The sequence below is a fragment of the Peromyscus leucopus genome, chromosome 16_21 (assembly GCF_004664715.2).
Source record: "Peromyscus leucopus breed LL Stock chromosome 16_21, UCI_PerLeu_2.1, whole genome shotgun sequence".
Taxonomy (NCBI): domain Eukaryota; kingdom Metazoa; phylum Chordata; class Mammalia; order Rodentia; family Cricetidae; genus Peromyscus; species Peromyscus leucopus.
In genome coordinates, this window is record NC_051084.1 from 18,063,749 (window position 1) to 18,084,622 (window position 20,874).

The window sequence follows — 20,874 nt, forward strand, 5'->3', positions numbered from 1 at the left end:
GATAAAGTCAGTCATGGGGAGGAAGTCATGGCAGCTGGTCACATTGCCATTGACTGTCACACGCAGAGAGGGGGATAGTGTGGTGCTCAGCAGAGAGACGGGGAAATGTTAGTGCTCAGCTCACTTCCTCCCTTTTATGCAGTCCAGAACCCCAGCCCATGATTGGGTGGGTCTCCCCATTTCCATTGACCTAATCTAGATAATTGCTCACATGCATGCCCAGAGATGTCTCTTATAGATTATAGAGTCAGTCAAGTTGATAGTCGATACTATCAGAGAATCCCTTTGTTTCTGTCTCTAATGTAATTTTACCTTCCAATGAGGCACCAGATTCTAAGCATGTGTGAGTGTAAGGCACACAGGGTATGTGGATATATGGAGATACACAGGTGTTTCATAAAATGTGGATATGTTTGAGGGAGCATGCATGAGTGTGTGTGTGTGTGTGTGTGTGTGTGTGTGTGTGTGTGCTTAAGCATGAAGGAGGCACAGAAATGTGTGTATGATTGTGGTGCCTGAATGTTTATATGTGAGCAGGCTTCTGTGTGTGTGATTGCATTTCACTGTGTGGTTCTGAGTGCATGAGGGAGTAGGTATGAGAGTGCATATATGTATAATTGTGTGCGCACTGGCCCGTGTGTACACATGTAGTGGGGTGTACGTGTTCAGGACTATTATTCCATGATGAATGATTCTATATATGATTTATTTTCATTCAGATCCCTCATGTAACCAACACAGTGTGTCCTTGACCATGCAGGCATCTGGATTATAAATGACTCATATATTAAGGTAGGTGGCCGGCAGTGAGAACTCCACAGAGGGACTGGTCCACAACAGTGCCCAGGGCTTCAGCAGAGCCTAGGAACTGTACATCTACTGTTCTATGAGGAGTGAGCACAACAGACTGCAGGAGACTGGGGGTGAAGCTTTGCACAGGAGAGAAGGAACTGTAACCAACACTACCCAAGGAAGAGTGACCCCAGGATGTCAACATCATGACTATGAGCAACACAAAAGTGCCAGCCTGAGGCATAGGATGCAGCTAACTTGATCCACTAAAAGCACAGAACAGAGCTTGCCTGACTCTAGAAGCAGCTGCATCAAAGACGTGAGTGGAACTTGGATGATGTATGTGTCCAGTGTCTGTCCTGGAAGTGACACGAAGTGATTATTATATCTGGTCATCAAGAACAAATGAGCAGGCATGCCACAGTGGTGGTGGTGGTGGACAAGTTCAGATCACAGGACCAAGAGCCAGCTTTCAAAAGCTGCCAGGCAGGAGGAAAGTCATCGTGACTCATGGCACAGGACGTCCCAAGAGAAGAGGGAAATTCAGCCCTGGACGATGCGGCAGATCTAACATCTGCTACCTCTGCAGCCCCTGCTGCACTGGGGAAGGAGAACCGGGGGAGGCAGAGATGAGGGTTCATGACAGGGGCCATGTGTTCAAGGGCAGACAGACAGGGCAGGGATGCGACCACATCTACTTCATCTGGTCATGTCCTCTGTCCTGCATTCCACCTAATGAAGAGCCACAGTGAGGCTGGATCCTAGAGATACTATACACACAGGCAGGAACCAAGACAGACACGTAAAGCTGACTAGAGAAGACACTTTATTTGGCACAGGGGGTAAGAGAAGGGAAGCTGAGGTAGGATATTCTTCGAGAAGGTCAGGCCAGGGGAATCTGGGTCATTCTTCTGCATTCTCTCATAGTTCCAGGATGGCCATGACATGTTTCCCCACTTGCCTCATGCCAAACCCACAGTCATGGAAGGAGGTGGGTGGGGATAGATGTGTCCTGTCTATGGTGACAATAACTGGTTTGCAGACACTCAGCAGCAGCAGGAGGAGTTGCTGCAGGTGACAGGTCTGCAGACCAGGGTGGGGCAGGAGGGCTGGCAGCACCCGGATGACTGGCAGGAGGAGCTCACACAGACAGGCCGGCAGCTCACGGGCACACACACAGAGGACTGGCAGGAGGGAGCCATGCACACAGTGGGCCTGCAGCTCACAGGCACACAGCAGGCCACCTGGTACCTCACAGGAATGCATATGGCAGGCCTGCAGCAGGCTGGCTGGCAGGGGCTGGACACACAGCAGGATGCCTGGCAGGGGCTGGACACACAGCAGGCTGGCTGGCAGGGGCTAGACACACAGCAGGCTGGCTGGCAGGGGCTGGACACACAGCAGGCTGGCTGGCAGGAGCTGGACACACAGCAGGCTGGCTGGCAGCCTGAGGAGCAGCTGGTGTGACACATGGTGGAGGCTGGCTGGTCTGGAGGAAGGTGGGGTGACTGGAGCTCCTTCTCAGGGTGGCTTTTATACCCAGCTCAGTGTTCCAACCACCTAGAATGCAGCTGCTCTTCCTTATTTGCTTCCTTTGTCCTCCCAGGCTGGCTTTGTTGTGTCTGTGCGTCTGTTTTTGTTTACCCTCAGCTTCATGGCTAATTACACCTTCTCCAGCTCCTGCTCTGCCTGGGCTCCCAAATCCTCCCCTAGGGCCTTCTGGATTCTACCAAGCTCCAGCACTTCTTGATTTCCTCACATGAGATCCCAGAGATCCAGGAGTCCAGAAGTTCTCTCTGCAGGATGACAGTCCTTACACACCAACAAAGATCACTTCTCATAGGGCTAGGAAGGGCTTGCAGAATGTGGGAGGCTGAATACAGAGGGTGACCTCCCATGAGCCACAGCTGGAGTCAGATAGCAGACAGAAGCCAGAGCATGGAGGACAGCTCTCTCTTTCAGTGTGTGTGCATGTGTGTATGTGTGTGTGTGTGCGCGCGTGCCCACACACACACACACACACACACACACACACACACACATGGGGTTCAGAGTTTGTGCATTTGTGTGTCTGAATGTAAATGTGTGCATAACCACATATGCGTGTCCAGGACTGTATGTCCACGTGTGACCACATGCCACCAAAGGCCTGTTCCCTTTTAACCCAAGCCTTCCCCAGTCCCACCCACCTGTGCCACATGAACTGCCCCTCGGGCCACCTGCTGTCTGTCCTGTGTCTCTGTGCTGCCTCATCACTGCCTGCTGCCCTCCCAAGGCCGTGAGAACTGCTGCCACAGACCCCCCCAGTGTGGCTCTGTCGAGACGGACCCTGTGCCCTGTGTCTGCCTCCTGCCAGCTGGCCTGGAAGCTGCCCATCCCTCGGGTGCTGCCAGCCCTCCTGCCCTGCCTGACCCTCCCAGCCCCTCCCCGTGGCTCCTCTGCCTGCTGCTGCTCTCCTCTTCAGGCCCTCAAACACGCGACTTGCCTGCGAGAGAACTGTCACTCTGGCCAAGACTCCATCATGATTGTGTTGATTTAGGAATGGTCTCATCTCTCCAAACCTCTCGTTGCGGTGTTGGGGCACCGCCCAAACACCTGTTTCCTAGTCTCGTTGTCTTTCCTCGTGGCTTTAAAGAAAATTAGACCGCCCCTGTGTGATCAAAGGTTTGACCCTCTTTTTGTTCTGCTTCCTCTCGTTCTGAACCCTCTTCCGGACCCCACACCCCAGATCCTAGCAACCAGAAGGAGTCAGGGAGGCCTGAGGGCCAGTGCCATGAAGAGACAGTAAGAAGGCTCATCTTCACCATCAACTGGAATAGATTTAGAATCTCCTAGGAGACGGAGGCACATCTCCTGCATGTCTGTGAGTGTTTCCCGGGAGAATTAACTGATCTTTAAAGGGGAGTGGCTCGCTCCAAGTGGGCCGGGATAAAAGTGGAAAAAGAAGAAAGCTAATCAGTTACAAGTATTCTCAGCTCTCTCTGGTGGACCATTGAGACTGCTGTACTCCCCCATGGTGGACTGAACTCTCTGAATCCAAGAGCTAAACACCTCCTTCATCCCTTTAAGTTGCTTAATTCAGCATAGCTATACAAAAATAACTAACACAGAAAATTGGTCAGAGAAGCCAGGAAACTGCTGTGACTAACCCTGATTATGTGGTTCTTAGGCCTTTGACTGGTGTCTGGATAGATTGTGTAGGAGTTTTGACAAATGGGCTTTACAAGCTGTAACTCAAATGCTATACAAAGAGCTAATGAGGCATCCAGGTGAGAACTCAAGACCAGAATGCCAACAGAAATTTGACAGAAGGATGTGCTCATCAAATTTCAGGATGCTGTTGGGAACTGGACCAGAGGCCATGCACGGGATATTCTGCAAGGGAATTTCCTCTGTGTCCAGAAGTGCTATGTGAGGCTGGGTTTATAGTGGTGGCTAAATTAACCCAAGTGAAATAAATTTCAAGACATTGGAGAATTCACACAATGGCCTGGTTATTGCTGGAGGCTTTTAGACAGATTTACAGTCAGAATCAAGAACTAAAAGCAGAGCAGAAAGATTTAAAAACCACAGAGCTGGGCCAGAAAGGGAGCAATCAGAGGCCTCGGCTGAGGAGGGTGTGGTTGTTCAAGAGATTGACACCACTAAAGAGAAGCCAACCCCTTCATCCTGGGACGACGGAAAATTGACCAGACTGTACCCATCAAAGGCTCCCAAATGAGAACATGAGCCAAGGTCAATCCTGCCCCTTTTTGGTAATTTGTCCTTTATTATGTCACAGCGATGAGAAAAGTCAACACTGCAGGACTAACAGGACCTCTGCCTGAGCCTCTGAGCAGCAACGAGACATCCTTATGATTTCTTCACCTCTCAGATAAGAGACCAGAATGACATACATGAGTGCTTGAGTGAAAAGTGCGTGAGTCCACAGAGAGAAGCATGCTGGTGTGTCTGCAGGAGCATGTATACATGTGAAGAAGTGTGAATGTATGTGTGCTAAAACACAGGGGTGTGGGAATGTGGGTTTAAACATGAGTCCCTGAATATACTGGTATGACTGAGCCTACACAGATGTGTATCTGTTTTTTCATATGTGTCCTTTATGTTCATGAGGGTTTGAGTACAAGATTATATGTGTGTGCATGTGTATGTGTGTGACCTGGGTGTGAACACACCATAGGTGCATGGAGTGTGCTGTATGTGTGGGGCAGTTAGTCGGTTTTAGGAAAAGCGCTTATTTAAACAGCACAGTGGATCCCTGATGACCTTGGATGCTAAGGGATAAAAAACATTTGCAACTCAAGTCTCAGGGTCAGCCTGCCAGGAATAAAGGAAAAGGTCGGAGCTCAAGGCAACCAAGAGTGAGAATTCTAGGACCACAGGTCCAGGATGTTGTCATGGGATGCAGCAGAGGCTGAGACCCCCATGCCTGCCTGTCCCAGGAACCTCCACAAGGGACAGTCACAACAGAATGCAGAGACCGGGCATGGAACCAGCCAATGGAAACAGACAGTCGTCAACACTTCCCAGAGGGAAACCTTCCCCAAAGTGAGCTATAGCTGTGATGGTCCATCTCCACTGCTAACAGAATTTAAAGTCGCCATGGAAATGTGCTTCTGTGTGTGCTGATGATTATGTTTCCAGGAAGGTTTCACCGAGGGGAAAAGAGCCCCCCAAATGTAGGCAGCACAAGCACTATTCTGTGGGCTGGGATTCCAGACCAAATAAAAAGGAGAAAGTGAACCAAGCACCAGCATGCATGGCGCTCTGCTTCCTGACTGCAGATGCAATGTGAGCAACCACCTCGCCCTGCTGCCACCGTGGCTGTCCCATCACGAAGGGCTGTACCCTCAAACCGTGAGCCGAAATAAATCCTTCCTTCGAGTTACCTTCATTGGATATTCTGTCCCAGGAAGAGGGACAGAGAAACTAACATGATCATTGAAAATCATCTGAATTAGAAAGCATGTGTCAGAAGAACACACAGAAGTGACCCACGCCATGAAAAGATACAGATGTGGCTCCAGCAGGGGCCACCCCAAGAAGTTAGTGAGACGTGTGTTCTAGCTGCTTTATAAGGAAGTAACTAGATAGATGTGTGTCTGTCATGTTGTAATTGATCAACAATGAGAAAATGGGCATAAATTTCCCCAGTACTGAGAAAGTGATTCAGAGTACAACAGTTTGTATAGCTGAAATTCAAATATCTCAAAACTGCCCAGTAGGAAGACAGTTACTGTGACCTGGGAAACAGGGCATTCCCAGAGGAAATAGAAAACCTTTTATAAACACCCCAGGACTCGCCATGCATTAGCCCCTACTATAGGTACCATTTGAAAGGCAAGCAGGAGCAGACACTGCAGTGAGATACAGTGAGTCCATCACAGGGCCACAGGGATGCCAGGGGCATAAACGTGCCCACTCATCAACCATGCCCTCCTCTCTGCATGCTTCCTCCTAAGGAACCACGGTGAGGCAACATCATTAGAAACCACTGGTCTTACATGCTTCCTGATGCCAGTGAAGCCAGGACAGACAGACAGGAACCAGGACAGACAAGCACAGCTGAGTAGAAAAGCTGCTTTATTTGACACATGAAGTAAGAGAAGGATCCTGGAGCCAGGATATCCTTAAAGAAGGGCGAGAGGTATCTTTATCATTCCGCTGTGTTCTCTCCAAAGTCCCAGGGTGAGCTATGTGTGCTGCCAACCTGTTTCAGGTGCAGAACCACCGCCACAGAGGGAGGGGATAGATGTGTCCCATTTGCACTGGCAGCAGCTGGTTTGGGACACTGGTCAGCAGCAGGAGGGGGTGCTGCAGGTGACAGGTCTGCAGACCAGGGTGGGGCAGGAGGGCTGGCAGCACCCGGATGACTGGCAGGAGGAGCTCACACAGACAGGCCGGCAGCTCACGGGCACACACACAGAGGACTGGCAGGAGGGAGCCATGCACACAGTGGGCCTGCAGCTCACAGGCACACAGCAGGCCACCTGGTACCTCACAGGAATGCATATGGCAGGCCTGCAGCAGGCTGGCTGGCAGGGGCTGGACACACAGCAGGATGCCTGGCAGGGGCTGGACACACAGCAGGCTGGCTGGCAGGGGCTGGACACACAGCAGGCTGGCTGGCAGGAGCTGGACACACAGCAGGATGCCTGGCAGGGGCTGGACACACAGCAGGCTGGCTGGCAGCCTGAGGAGCAGCTGGTGTGACACATGGTGGAGGCTGGCTGGTCTGGAGGAGGGTAGGGATGACTGGAACTCCTTCCTGGGGTGGCTTTTATACCCAGCCCAGTGTCTCAGAACACCCAGAATGCAGCTGCCCTTCCTTATTTGCTCCCCTTGTCCTCCCAGACTAGCTTTGCTGTTGTTCATGCTCTTGTTTGCCCAACTCCATGACTAACGCAGCTCTCCAGCTGCTGCTACATCTAGGCTCCCAAGCCATCCTCTCCTGATACCATGCAGATTCTTCCATACCCCATGAATTCCTGATTTCCTTGCATGAGCTCACAGAAGTCCAGGAGTCCAGATGTCCTGCCTGTGGGACAACAGTCCTCCCACAACCACAGAGATTATTCTTTTCCTGTGGTCTGGAAGGCTCTGCAATACATAGGAGGCTGAACACAGTGAGTGCCCTCATCCACCAGTGTCCTGGGGGAAGGCAGGTCGGATCAGGCACATCCTCAGAAAGCAGGTAAAGCCAATACAGGTTCGCAGGGGCCACAGCTGGAAGCTGTGCCGAGGCCAAGGATCCAGGCCCAGTTCTCCTCTTGGCATGTTCGGCAGTGAGCCGCATGTACCATCCTGAAAGGCAGTTCTCCAGTGGGACCTATGGGTATCCACGCAAGGCACTCGGGGCTGGGGAAGAGGTATCTGAGTTAGCCCTGGGTCTTTGGATGCCTCTCTGGGTGAGATGAGGAGATACAGGCATTCATGTGAGGCTGACTCTTCCTGGCACCCAAACCACCCTTCTACAGCCACAATACCACAGAACAGAGGCTGCTCATATATTCTTACCACCCTCTGCCCTCCCAGCACCTCCTGTAAAACACAGAGAACACACCCAAAAGAGTCTAACGTCACTCTCAGGAAAGGTTCCATGTTTCTTTGTTTCCACTTAACTCCATCCTTGAGAGGAATGAAACTTTGAGACAAGAAGAAGATGCTATGCTAGAAGATGCCGGCCAGGATTGCAAACATGCTCCATAGCATCCTAATCATCAGTTCAGCTATGAGCAATGTCTGAGCATCATTACAGCCTCTGCTTGCCCTCTACTCCTCCTTCAGAAGTGGAGAAGATATCACACTGAAATGAAGCAGAAAGTGGTTCCTAAGGCTAGACCATCCCCGCAGACTACCTGACTCCATGAACCAAGGCTATGGGCTTCTAGGAGAGCCTGCTGTGGGTGGGAGAGCCAGCCTCACTGACTTCTAGCCACTGCACACCCTGGCCATATCCTCCAAGCTCTTAGCACTAATAAGGTAGACCAGATGTCTGTCGCAATGGCAGCTTTCCCTCAGGAGCTCCCCATTGAAGCTGAGGAGAGGGGTCCTCAAAGACCTGCTAAAACCACAGCCTCTGCTGCATGAACCAGGACCTTTGGGAACAGAGGACTGAAAGTATAGAGTGTAGCAAACCTGAAACCCTGATGGAATGGACAAGAGCTGAGGAGCCCTCCCTTTACATAGCTGATGCATTATGCCCATACTCAGACAGGGCTAGATAGAGGGGCACATTAGCTCCTGAGTCAAATGAAACCTGGTTTTGCCCAGCTCTCTGCCGACCCAACACCACAATGAAGTGTGGTCAGTAAATGAGAGGAAATCCAAAGTGGGCAAGAGAAACATCTAGAACATGGGCAGGATGTACCCCAGAGAGAGCTTGGGGTGGGGTGTGGGGATCAGAGCCAGACCACAACAGAGGAGCTACCACAGGACTGAGTAGACTCCCCCAGCATCCAACTGGGACCCAAGGCCACTGTGCTTGAGCCTAGAAGAAGACTCACTGCTGACACCCCAATCCAACCCACAGGAATTCAGGGACATGGGTGGGATCTTGAGTGGAGGCTGGGTGGGTTTCCACATTTGTATCCACACAGAGTTTAAAGCCAGGCCTACACAAGCTCAAAATAATCGACTAACAACTGGCTGTCTGCTTGAACAAAAATCATAGTCACAAGAGGATAATAGAACCCAGAGTCTCCAAATGTATTTTCACAAATAACCAGAGACAAAAGATTTTGTGATGTAAATCACCTTCCCAGGTAAAAGCAACCAGCAGAAAGAACCTGGGATGATCTCATCAAAGATGGGCAGTCAGTGACCACAAGCAGCTGTTCCATGTCCGAAGATCAAAGAAAAATATTATCTTCATGCACAAATAGGTAGAGATTCCCAGGAGAGAAATGGACTTAATCAAACAAAGGGAATTCTAAAACTGAGATGTTCAATAGCTGAAATTTAAATACACACTGGGCGAGCCTGATAGAAGATGTGAGAATGAAGAAATGTCAGTGGACCTGAAACACCCACAGAAGTCATTCCATCCGAAACAGATGAACTGAGAGGGGGGGGGGAGTGCTGGTGAGATGGTGCAGCGAGTAAAGACACATGGGCCCAACCCTGATGACCTGAGTTCAATCCTGAACCACCATGGTAGAGAGGCTAGACAGAGACTGTGGGAGCCCGTTCTTGGGTTCCTCGTGGCTTTACCCAGCAGGTCCGAATAGAGGATGATCAGGACCACGGGCCTGAGTGCAGGTGTCTGAGATGGCCTGCACTTGGCTGTGCTGGGGGAGGAGGTCTTTTGCTCCACCCCCTTGGCGTCTCTATAAAAACCCTGGGCCAGAGACAGTCGGGGACCGTTGGAATAGGTTCCAGGCCCTCTCGAGGCTATCCTTTATTTTCTATCTGTTTATCTCCGCAAGATTCTCTGCTATAAATCCTTCTATCTAATATTTCCTGCTGCTCGCACTCAAGAAAACTCTGGGAAGCTGTGGGGGTGGTGGGTAAATGCCCCACAGAATGGCACCATGAACAGGGACTAAAGAAAAAAAAAGGGGACTAAAGAAAAAAGGGGACTAAAAAAAAGGGGGGGACTAAAGACAAATGAACAGGGACTTAAGACAAAGTAATAGGGACTAAAGATAAAGGAAAATAATAGTTTTAATACAGAGTTTTTGGTGAAAGTGCTGAGTCAGCCCTGCCAGTGGAAAGGCATGCCGGTGATATGGAATATATATATATTTATATATATTTTTGGAAGGCAGGGGTTTTATCCTTGAGAGAAAAGGAAAGCGGACTGGAAGGATGTCCGATGCTGCAGCGAAATTCTCTTCTGTTAAAATTTTCTATCTTCTATCCCTTTCTCAATTTCTATCTGTGATAAGTAAGGTATAGGGTAGTAATATAGTTTAGGAAAAACTTAGAAGTGTAAGGTTGTGTAGGAAAAAATAAGTAAGGCAACTAGACAGAAAAACTCTTCAATTTTCTAACTTTGGGGGCTTTGAAAGCAAACTGGGAAAAAATCTTTCTTTGGGCTTTTCGGGTAGTAAAACTCTTCTTTGAGCTTACGGGGAAGAAAAAGTTTCCTATGGAGCTTTTGACCTGGGGACAGCTGAAATGCTAAGTCCAAGCGGCAGGAGAAAGTGATTTCTCCCTGAGGCAAAAATGGGGGTGTAAGAAGTCAAAGTTTAAAGTTGGGAAGTTTTGGGGAAAGTTGGTCTTTCTCCTGGGGAAAAAAAAACCTCTTAAACTCTAAAGCTTTTCTTGAAAAACTTGGGGGGAAAAACTCTCTAAAAAGCCTTAATCTTTCTCTCTTAAGAAAAACTAAAGCCTCTAACCTCTCTCAGAAAGAGTAGAATCACTGAAGATATTAGTATGGGGGACCACCTGTGATTAACTCTAAGGGAAAACAACAAACTTAAGACAGCAAAACCTCTAAGTTCTCTTTCAAGCTTTAACAATCCTCCCTGCAATGCAGGAGGCAGGGACAAGTTTCTAAAAACCCCTTCAAAGCTCTGTCTCTTCAAGCTAGTAAAAGACAGTGGGTCAGAGTACCCTGAGGGAAATGCTTGGGGAGAGTAAGGGTGAAGAGCTACAGAGAGCCCCAAAGGGCAGGAAACTTTGCCTGAGAAAAGCAGAAAAACCAGGCTTTTCAGTTACAGCCAAGCTGAGGCAGCAAAGGTTTTGAGTGAGCATTTCAGAATGAAAAGGTGCTCCTAATCGCCCTAATGCAAAGATTCCCTGAAACTGTTAGCATTGTATCCTCGCTTCTGAGCAAAATCCCAGAGGTGACTGGCCAGCATCTCTGAGTTGGAGTGCATTTTGGGGATACTAGGGTTCCTGCAGTTGTAAACTTCCTGGAGCACAGAGATGAGGCAGGAAGGTGCAGGACCAGGGGGAAGATTGCTAAAAAACAAACAAAGCTAAAGCCGGTGGGAACGGCACAGTTATCTGCTTTCCTACAAGTCCCAGGGTTGATAGGTCCACAAATGCAAAAAGGAATCTGAGAAAAAGCTTCCTATCAGAGTAAGGACCTTTCTGGGAAAACAGTAAAGCTGAACTGTGTCTGAAGCAGTCGTGCTGCCGAGTCAGAACGCTGTCTGGGGAAAGAGCCCAGCCAGGGCAAAACAGAACTATCCAGGAGTAAAGCTTTCTTTCTGTCAGAGAAAGCATCTCTTTAAAAAGCTTTGTTTCAACTGACTCCCTGAGATGGAGTGTAGCCCTGAGGAGTGATTGCCTCTGGCATAAGCTCTGTCCTGAGCACCCAGACAAGCAAAAGCAACCCACTGGGGGACTGGGCCAGGTGAAGGCCTGATGAGGCAAAACACCTGTCCTAATGGAAGTTTAGAGATGGTGAAAACCTCCCTCGATAAGCTTGATTCATGAACACAAACCACAGACCCCGAAAACAGAAACAGACTAAAGCCCCTACCTTCAGTAGCAGGGAAAGCCGCCGCTCTAGTGTCGGAAACCATTTCTGGGGTAGAGGGGTAAATTGAGACCAAACTGGGAACTGTCTGGGAGAAAGACTCTGAAGAAACAGAAGGGACAGATTCCTCCCCAGAAAATGCATGACCTGACAAAGCTGCTAGAGTTTGAGGCAGATTCAGGGGGAGAAAAAAGAAGCCCCTACCTCCAAAGGCAGCTAGCAGAGGTACAGAGCCACAGACAGATACCTGAAGCTCTGCATCTGGCGGGGGGGGGGGGGGGGGAGGAACAAGCAAAATGAGAATAAGATCAGTGGGAGAAAATCTCTCTGAAAGAGCTATAGAAAAGCTCTGTTGCAAATGATCTGGTTTTTCACTGACTGGCTAAAACAAACACAAGCCCTGAGGAAAGTTGCTATCAGGAATGCCAGCCTCAATGCAAGCTAATGAGGCAGGTGGTTCTGATCTGGGGCCAGTGTCTGATGAAGTTGAAACACCTGTTAAAGCCAGCTGAGGAGAATAGAAACCTCCCAATGTTTTTTTTTTTTGTTTTGTTTTGTTTTGTTTTTGTTTTTTTTTTGAGCTGAGGACCGAACCTAGGGCCTCGCGCTTGCTAGGCAAGCGCTCTACCACTGAGCTAAATCCCCAACCCAGAAACCTCCCAATGTGCCATAGCTGAAAATGTAAAATGCTTGTTCAAATCTCCCGTTGCAAAAGCAAAAAAACTTTGTTCAAACCTCCCGGGCAAGAATTTGTAAGCAAGTCTGGTAAAAGAGAACCAGTTGACTCTCAGACCCCGAAAGAACTATGGGAAATGATATATGGGACTGATATTATTATGGACTGATAAGGGAAATGCATTCTGGGAAAGGTAGTTTTTTCGCTAAAGATGGCGACATTGCCCTGAAACACTTTTGTCAGCTCAAAAATACGTTCATGGTAAACTTAAAATACAGCCTTTAAAAAGAATAAGGAGGAAAATCATCTAAGAGTTTAAGTGTCAGTTCCAATGAAAAATTGAAAGGATACGGAACTAGGTGCTTTGCGGTTTGGGGCTCCATTGGTAAAATGCCTTATTTATCCTAATAGCTGTACAAGTCTTATGGCAGTTGGATGACAAAAAGCTACCTTTAAGAGCAAACAAGCCACTTTAAAATCCTTAAAACAAGGGAAAGCAGTTTATACACTGAACTTTGTCCTAGATATGAAAAAACTTGTTGAAATTAAAAATTTTTTGCCTTCTGAACAAACTGCCTGCAATGAGTAATTCCTTTGCAAATCTAATAAGGAGACAAGGAAACAGGCATTCAAAAAAGAAATGACTGCTTTCTAGATGGGAAACAAACTTCAGAAAATCTAGTCTTACAAAAGAGTTGCTTTACCTGAAAGTTCCTTATAAGAAATCAATGCTAAATATCACCGCTGCTAATAACATTAGTAGTTAAAGCTAATGAAGTGAAGTTTTTCAGCAGAGCAAACCAAAAGTGCTGCTGTAATAGAAACGTTTGTCTGAATTGAGGCATTTAGGGGAACTATTATGAATTTGGGTGAAGGGAACAGCCTCTAGATAAAAACTGTCTACCGCTGACAGTACATCTCTGCCGGTCCAGAATGGCTGAGAGAACTGGCAACTTTGGAGTGTGGCTTCGTCCTGAGAATGTTACAATCCCCTAGCAACAAGTATCACAACTCTATAATTACAACATTCACTAAATCCCAGTGCTTTATAACAAAGCTAACTATAAACTGTAAACTTTAAAAATGATGTACGTACTTCCTGTCTAGTTAAGAGAATCTTTCTGATAGATGGTGATAATTAAGAGTAAGAAATAGAAAGACGAATATAAGATATGTGAGTTTGTAAAAATTCTGTCTTGTTAGATCTGTGTTAAGAAATCTTTAGGTGTTTGCTAAGTTAGATATATGCTAATGGTAGCCTATATAAGTTTGTAAAATAGATCTACAGAGTTCCTTTAAGAATATAAGCTTGTAAGAAGTATCTAAGGTAGTCTTAAGACATGTAGTAATAAGCTTGTAAGATGCTAGTTGTAAATGTAAGTTTAAATAAGAAATAAGATGGAATGAATATAAGTATATAAGAATTAATAAGAAATATATTTGCTAAAGTAGTTCTAGTTTCCTTAAAGTATAAATAAGTAGATGTTAATATGTTGTATGTGGGTTTGTAAAAACGTGTAAATGTTGAGTGAGTTTATGCTTAAGCACATGTTATGTGGGTTTGTAAAGTGTAAATGTTAAGTGTGAGTCTATTAATGTATATGGTGAAAACACCTGAGACACAGGAGAATAGTGTCCTAGTAGACTGCAAAGTAGGCAGTCTGAATGGTTTCAAAAGCTCCAGAAGCCCCTAAGAAGCTAAGAATGGCGGACGCCAGAACCAGCACAAGGCATCCGCAGCTGAGATCCGTGGAATATCAACGCAGCACAGAAAAACCTGAGCTAACAGCAAAAACGGTGCAGTTTAAAATATTACTATAACTAAAAAGGTCTGTCTGTGAGAACAAAAGTTACAGAGATGCTTGTTTGAACAAAAATTAACTGCAAAAAGTTTTGGTTGAAAAACGTCTCCATATTTGGAAGTGAAAGCCTGATACCAGAATTTATTTCTTGTTTGAACTTTTTGAACTTAAAATGAGATAAAATCACAAAGATTTTGGTTATGGATTTCTTCAAATTTGGAAGGCTAGTACCAGAATTTATCATTTGAATTTTAAGACTTAAATGAAACCATAGAGATTTCATTGCAATGGGACAGTTTTGAGTAATGACCTAGGAACGGTTTTCTGGAATTGGGTTAAAAATGGAACTGTTTAAACGAAGAAATGTATTTCTACTTAGAATCAAGATGCAATTTTGTGTATGCGTATATGTTTTATTTACTGGTGATTCATGAATTGTTTTGTGGAACTGTTTATGTAAGAATGGAATTACTTATGGAACTGGTTTTGTGTTACAAATGGAACTGTTTAAACAGAAAAGTTTGGGTTTTCTAACTAGGCTTGAGATTTTGCTTAAAATTATAAAGAAAAGGGAGAGTGAATATTCCTTAGTCTATTTAATTTAAATTGTTGTTTGAATGGATTAATGTCATGTTTTGTTAGTAAGAAATGCAAATAGGGTATACTAAGAGACTACTTTTAAAGTGTGTAAAGAGTTTTATTAAGAAACTGCTTTTGGATGTTTTGCTAAGTTTTCAAAGTATTAATGGTTAGCTCGAAAATATTGCTTTTTAATATGGGTTTGTAGGAATTGTATAAGTTTGGGTTCCTCTAGGTTTGAGTTTTTGTTTAAAAATTATAAAAGAAAAGGAGGAGCTATGAGATTGAATTATGTTCGCAGAAACCTATTGATATTAATACACCCTGGCTTTGTGGAATTGAGGAAATGTTTAAGTTTGTGAATACATCGAAGTTTTTCCTATGTTCTGTTAACAAGAAAATTCAAATGACTGAGTTAAAGTTGTAAGACGGAGAAAATTGTTAACTATATATAGCACCATATATGCTAATTCTAATGGTTCTGTTAAGAGTTTGTTTTGAGTTGTAAGATTGAGAGAATTGTGACTATGCATAGCAATATTTATGTTAACCTGTTAATGGTAATGATGAAGCTAAGGGATTCTTTAAGTTTGTAGTCACCTTAAGAGTTTTGGTTTAGAAAGGGCTTGAGGCAGCTAAGACTGCTGTAGTCACCTTGGACCTAATTCAAAAGAGAAATGCCATTTATATCATCCTCTACTCCCATACTGGGAGGTGTAACAGCTATGGAGATTGCTGTAAGCCATTAATAGTTTTTTTTTTATATATTAAGAAGGGGGGACCTGTGGGAGCCCGTTCTGGGGTTCCTCGTGGCTTTACCAGCAGGTCCGAATAGAGGATGATCAGGACCACGGGCCTGAGTGCAGGTGTCTGAGATGGCCTGCACTTGGCTGTGCTGGGGGAGGAGGTCTTTTGCTCCACCCCCTTGGCGTCTCTATAAAAACCCTGGGCCAGAGACAGTCGGGGCCCGTCAGAATAGGTTCCAGGCCCTCTCGAGGCTATCCTTTATTTTCTATCTGTTTATCTCCGCAAGATTCTCCGCTATAAATCCTTCTATCTAATATTTCCTGCTGCTCGCACTCAAGAAAACTCTGGGAAGCTGTGGGGGTGGTGGGTAAACGCCCCACAAGAGACAAGTTGTCCTCTCTCTCTCTCTCTCTCTCTCTCTCTCTCTCTCTCTCTCTCACACACACACACACACACACACACACACACACATACACACACATATACACACACACACACATATACATACATACACACACATACACACACATACACACACATACACACACATACACACACATACACACACATACACACACATACACACACATACACACACATACACACACATACACACACATACACACACATACACACACATACACACACATACACACACATACACACACATACACACACATACACACACATATACACACATACACACATACACACACATACATACACACACACATACACACACATACATACACACACACATACACACACATACATACACACATACACATATACACATACATACACACATACACATATACACACACATACACACATACATACACACACATACACACATACACATACACACACATACACACATACACATACACACACATACACACACATACACACACACATACACACACACATATACACACACACATACACACCATACACATACACACACACCAACACACATACACACACACACATACACACACACATTTGGGGCTAAAAGATGGTTCAGTAGTTAAGAGTGCTTACTGCTCTTGCAGCAGACCAGAGTTCAGTTTCCAGCACCCATGTTGAGCAGCATACATCACCTGTAACTTCAGTTCCAGGGGATCCAACACCCTCATCTGGCCTCTGTGGGCACTGCACTCACATGTACATACACTCACACAGACATAGACGCATAAATAAAAGTAAAAAGAAATGTTTTTTAAACTAAACTAAAAAAAAAAACTGTGTTGGCTAGTTATATGTAAACTTGTCACAAGCGAGAGTCATTGGGAAGTCATGGGAAGAGGGCCTCTCTAAGAAAATGCTCCCACCAGACTGGCCTGTGATACATATGATTGATGTGGGAGGGTCCACCTCACCGTGGCTGGTGATCCTCAGTTGTTTAAGAAAGCAGGCTGAAGCCAGGTGGTGATGGCACATGCTGTTAATGCCATCACTGGGGAGGCGGAGGCAGGGGGATCTCTGTGAGTTTGAGACCAGCCTGGTCTACAGAGAGCGTTACAGGACAGCCAGAGCTACACAGAGAAACCCTGTCTTGGGCATGGGGTCCAGGGGGCAGGCGGGGGGGGGGGGCGGTGCAGGGGGAGAAAGAAAGAAAGCTGAGCAAGCCATGAGGGGCAGGCCAGAAAACAGCGTTCCTCCATGATCTCAGCTTCCATTCCTGCCTTGAGCTTCTGTCCTGATTTCCCTCAGTGATGGAGTGTGACCTGAGAAGTGTAAGATGAAACAAAACCTTTCTTCCCCAAGTTGACTGTCTATCATCAGCCCTTCCAAAGGATAGCAGATGGCTGTAAGGAAGCCAACAGTCCTGAAGGGCACTACGATTGATTGTGGAGGAGTTGACATCCCTTCTCCCACTGCTGGTCAGGATAAAGGATGCTAGCAGCTGCCAGTCAGCTGACCCAGGGTTACCCTGGAGGGGTAGAACCCACAGGGGCTCAGTCAGCAAGGTCAGCCAGAGGGATGGCGTAGCTGCAGGCCTGCGCCTGGCCAGACCACCAGAGGCTGAGTGTGTGGCATCCTGCATTCACCCCTAATGGAGGAAAGTTTGCACTTGAGGCAGGAGGTGCTGAGGCTCCTGGGGAGTGGGAGCTCCCAGGCTCCGCCCCATTCTGGTCCCTCCTCCTGCTCCTACTCCACAGTGAAGCTAACCATTGGACAAACCACCTCAATCCAGGAATTCCAAGAGGCTGCCCCTCGGCTCTAGTGGACACAGATGCCACATGTTGAAAAAGAGAGTCCCAACAGCCCAGGCCACCCCACCCTCAACCACTCATGGGGAAGGCTTGTGGCATGGGAAAAAACAGGAAGGGGCTGGAGAGATGGCTCAGCAGTTTAAGAACACTTGCTGTTCTTCCAGAGGACCTGGGTTCAATTCCCAGCACCTGCATGGCAGCTCGCAACTATTTATAACTCCGATACCAGGGGATCTGATACCCTCTTCCAGCCTCCACAGACACCAGATACTAGTGCACAGACATACATACATGCAAAATATCCATAAACCTTGTTGGGAGGGAGGGGGGATAAGGAGAGGTAAACGGGGAGGGGGAGAGAGAGACTGATTGATTCTATAAAGACAGTGAGATGCTGCCATGCCCCATAGGTACCAACAGGACAGCAACCAGAATCCACGAGTGAACACACACGCAGTAGTCAATGATTCCTGACAGGCGGGCTGAGGCCATTCCATGGGAAGAACCACGTGCCCTCAACAAAGGACTGGAGTTGAGTCTCCACCTCACCTTGTATTCTAAAAATATAGTACTAAAAATATAGTACTATCTTAGTTTTGATGGCTGAAACCACACACATCTCAGAAAATGTAGGCTACATCTTTACAACCTCGTGTTTGCAATGGGCTCTCAAATATTATACAAAAATCATAAGTGAATAGGAGTTCATCAACAGCAGCAGCAACAACAAAAACTTCATTTAATCAAAGGACATTAATCACTAAGGGCTGGGGAGCAAGGCCCATGGGAGAGCCTGTGACTAAGTGCTGTGTCGGGTCCTCAGAAGACAGCACCATCCATCAGAAGTGTGGATGGAGAGAGGGACGGAAGGATGAGAGAGTGAGGGAGACAGAGAGAGGCAGACAGACTGCATGAGAGAGATGCGGAGGTTGTGACCAGAAAGCCTACAGGAGGAGACACACTGACAAGGGGCACATCTGATAGAGTTAATAACTAGACCGTGGAAAGAATTCCTACGACACAAGGACACACCAGCACCAGGCAGGCCGAAGACTGGACGCTCATTTCTCCAGGGAAGACACACGAATGGCCAACGCCCATTAAAGAAAAGCTGTCACAGTGAAATCTGCTTTGTCCCACTTTGTGGGGTGGTAGCAATGTTTAAAAAGGGGAGGGTAACCGCCAGCAGGTGTGGGGAGTTTGGAGCTCTCTGTGTTCCTGGCGGGATGGAGGGTAGAGCAGATACAGGGCATACTGTGTAGGTTCCTCAAAAGAGACACCGCTACTGTATGAACCAGCAGCCACACCCCGGAGCCCCCTAAAGTTTCTTAAAGGGTCTTGCTCTCTTCCTTAGCACAGACACAGGGGCTGCTTTGGCTCAGGAAGTGCCATCTGGCCCTGGCCCCATAGCCCTCCTTTTAGAAAGATGTTTGGTTAGAGTCCTCACTCATCAAGAGTGTCTGAGCATCCAAGCCTCATCAAGTGGGAACCCAGTGTTCAAATGTCTATACCTGTAGGAATCATTCAAACAGTAACACTCTCCCCCATATACTTACTGCCATCTTATAAATCAAAATGTATTTGGTCCATCTCTAAGGGTCTCCATAAATCTCAACAGTTCTAACATGATTCAGAGGTGTTATTTAGGTCTCCTATGACTCAAGGTAGCTCCTAGCTGTGAGCACTGAAAAAACATGTAAATAGATAAATAAATAAGTCATACGTTTATAGTACGCACAGACACAAGCAAGCATTCACATTGCAATAATTGACAAGGAAAGATCACACCGTAAGAGTGAACACCAGCAGAGCACATATTAAACACCGCAGCTCCATATCCGGCATCTTGGGCTCATGATGACATCATCTGGGCTCCAACAAGCTTGCCAATCCTGCCCCCTAGCTCTGATGCCTGCAGCACACACAGCCAGTATCTTAAACATGGCTCAGTTTTCAGCAGAAAGCCTGTTCATCTGAGAACACAGCCAAACTCCAACATCCCATCCCCTTTCTGCCTGTCAGTCAAACCAGGTCCTCCTCCTCCTCCTCTTTTTAATTTTTTTAAAGATTTATTTATTTATTTTGTGTGTATACAAGTGCTCTGTCTGTATGTACACCCGTACACCAGAAGAGGGCATCAGAACTCACTACAGATGGTTGTAAGCCACCATATGGCTGCTGGGAATTGAACTCAGGACCTCTGGGAGAGCAGCCAGTGCCTTTAACCTCTGAGCCATCTCTCCAGCCCCTGGGTCCTCTTGCTGTAGTCATTTTTTTCAGAGCAAATTCCTGAAGCCCCTGCTACATCACCTTCACATCAGCCTGGCCCCCAGTGCTTAATCCTGGGAGAACAAATGACAATGTCCCTGCCCTGCCCCAAGCAGCTCTACCGGGTCTTTCAGTTCTAGCTGCCCAGAGTTCTCTGGGTGGGGATAGAGGTCATGCCATCTGAGTGATGGGTGTCCTGGACCACCTCCGCTTCTCTAGCAGAGACTGGTGGACAGGCTACCTTTCTAGTCTGTTTTATCTTGGGAGCAGAATGACGGATACGAACACAGGATGGGGGTGTCCATGTCCAGGTGTCTGAGCTGCCTGACGCAGGTCCCAGTCTCCCTACCTAGGAATAATGAAATCATCTCCCTCTCGAGGTCACAGGGCTTAGTGAGTTGATATTTATAGACTAACTTGGAATAATTCCTAGCTTAAAGCAAGAACTATTACTACTAGTATTGCTGATGAAGAAAATAAACACAGCTCTCGGACCATCATCCCCAAATAAAGCAGGTATAAAATAAGGTTAAAATATGCTGATGAGTCAACCGAGGGCTGAAGCAGAGAGCCAGAGCAAGGGGCCTCAAAAGATGGCCATGGCAGACAACAGGGAACTGACCTTCCCTGGAGAGGAAGCAACACCCGCCTCTGCCCTGCCCCATGTAGCTCTACCAGACTTTCCACTCTAGCTGGGCAGAGTTCTGTGAGCGGAGCTACAGGTCATGGCCACTTGATTGATGGGTGTCCTTCCAACTACCACAACACCAACAAGGAACTGTAGCTAGGACAACACAAACACACATACACACCCTTGAGATATATATAAGTGGCACCCGCCATCACACCTCACTCACT

General features: G+C 46.9%; 2 protein-coding genes across 2 annotated transcripts; both read right to left on the reverse strand.

The window, feature by feature from the left end:
- Window positions 1-1,617: 1,617 nt before the first annotated feature.
- Window positions 1,618-2,719, reverse strand: LOC114696448 (keratin-associated protein 12-1-like). The gene has a single exon (XM_028874145.2). The coding sequence runs from the start codon at window positions 2,262-2,264 to the stop codon at window positions 1,839-1,841; it is 426 nt and encodes a 141-aa protein (XP_028729978.1). The 5' UTR covers window positions 2,265-2,719; the 3' UTR covers window positions 1,618-1,838.
- A 2,905-nt stretch (window positions 2,720-5,624) lies between these two features.
- LOC114696462 (keratin-associated protein 12-1-like) lies at window positions 5,625-8,262 on the reverse strand. The gene has a single exon (XM_037199650.1). The coding sequence runs from the start codon at window positions 7,008-7,010 to the stop codon at window positions 6,588-6,590; it is 423 nt and encodes a 140-aa protein (XP_037055545.1). The 5' UTR covers window positions 7,011-8,262; the 3' UTR covers window positions 5,625-6,587.
- Window positions 8,263-20,874: the final 12,612 nt, after the last annotated feature.

Coding starts and splice junctions, on each gene's coding strand:
- LOC114696448 (XM_028874145.2), bottom strand. CDS start 2,264: ATGTGTCACACCAGCTGCTCCTCAGGCTGCCAGCCAGCCTGCTGTGTG.
- LOC114696462 (XM_037199650.1), bottom strand. CDS start 7,010: ATGTGTCACACCAGCTGCTCCTCAGGCTGCCAGCCAGCCTGCTGTGTG.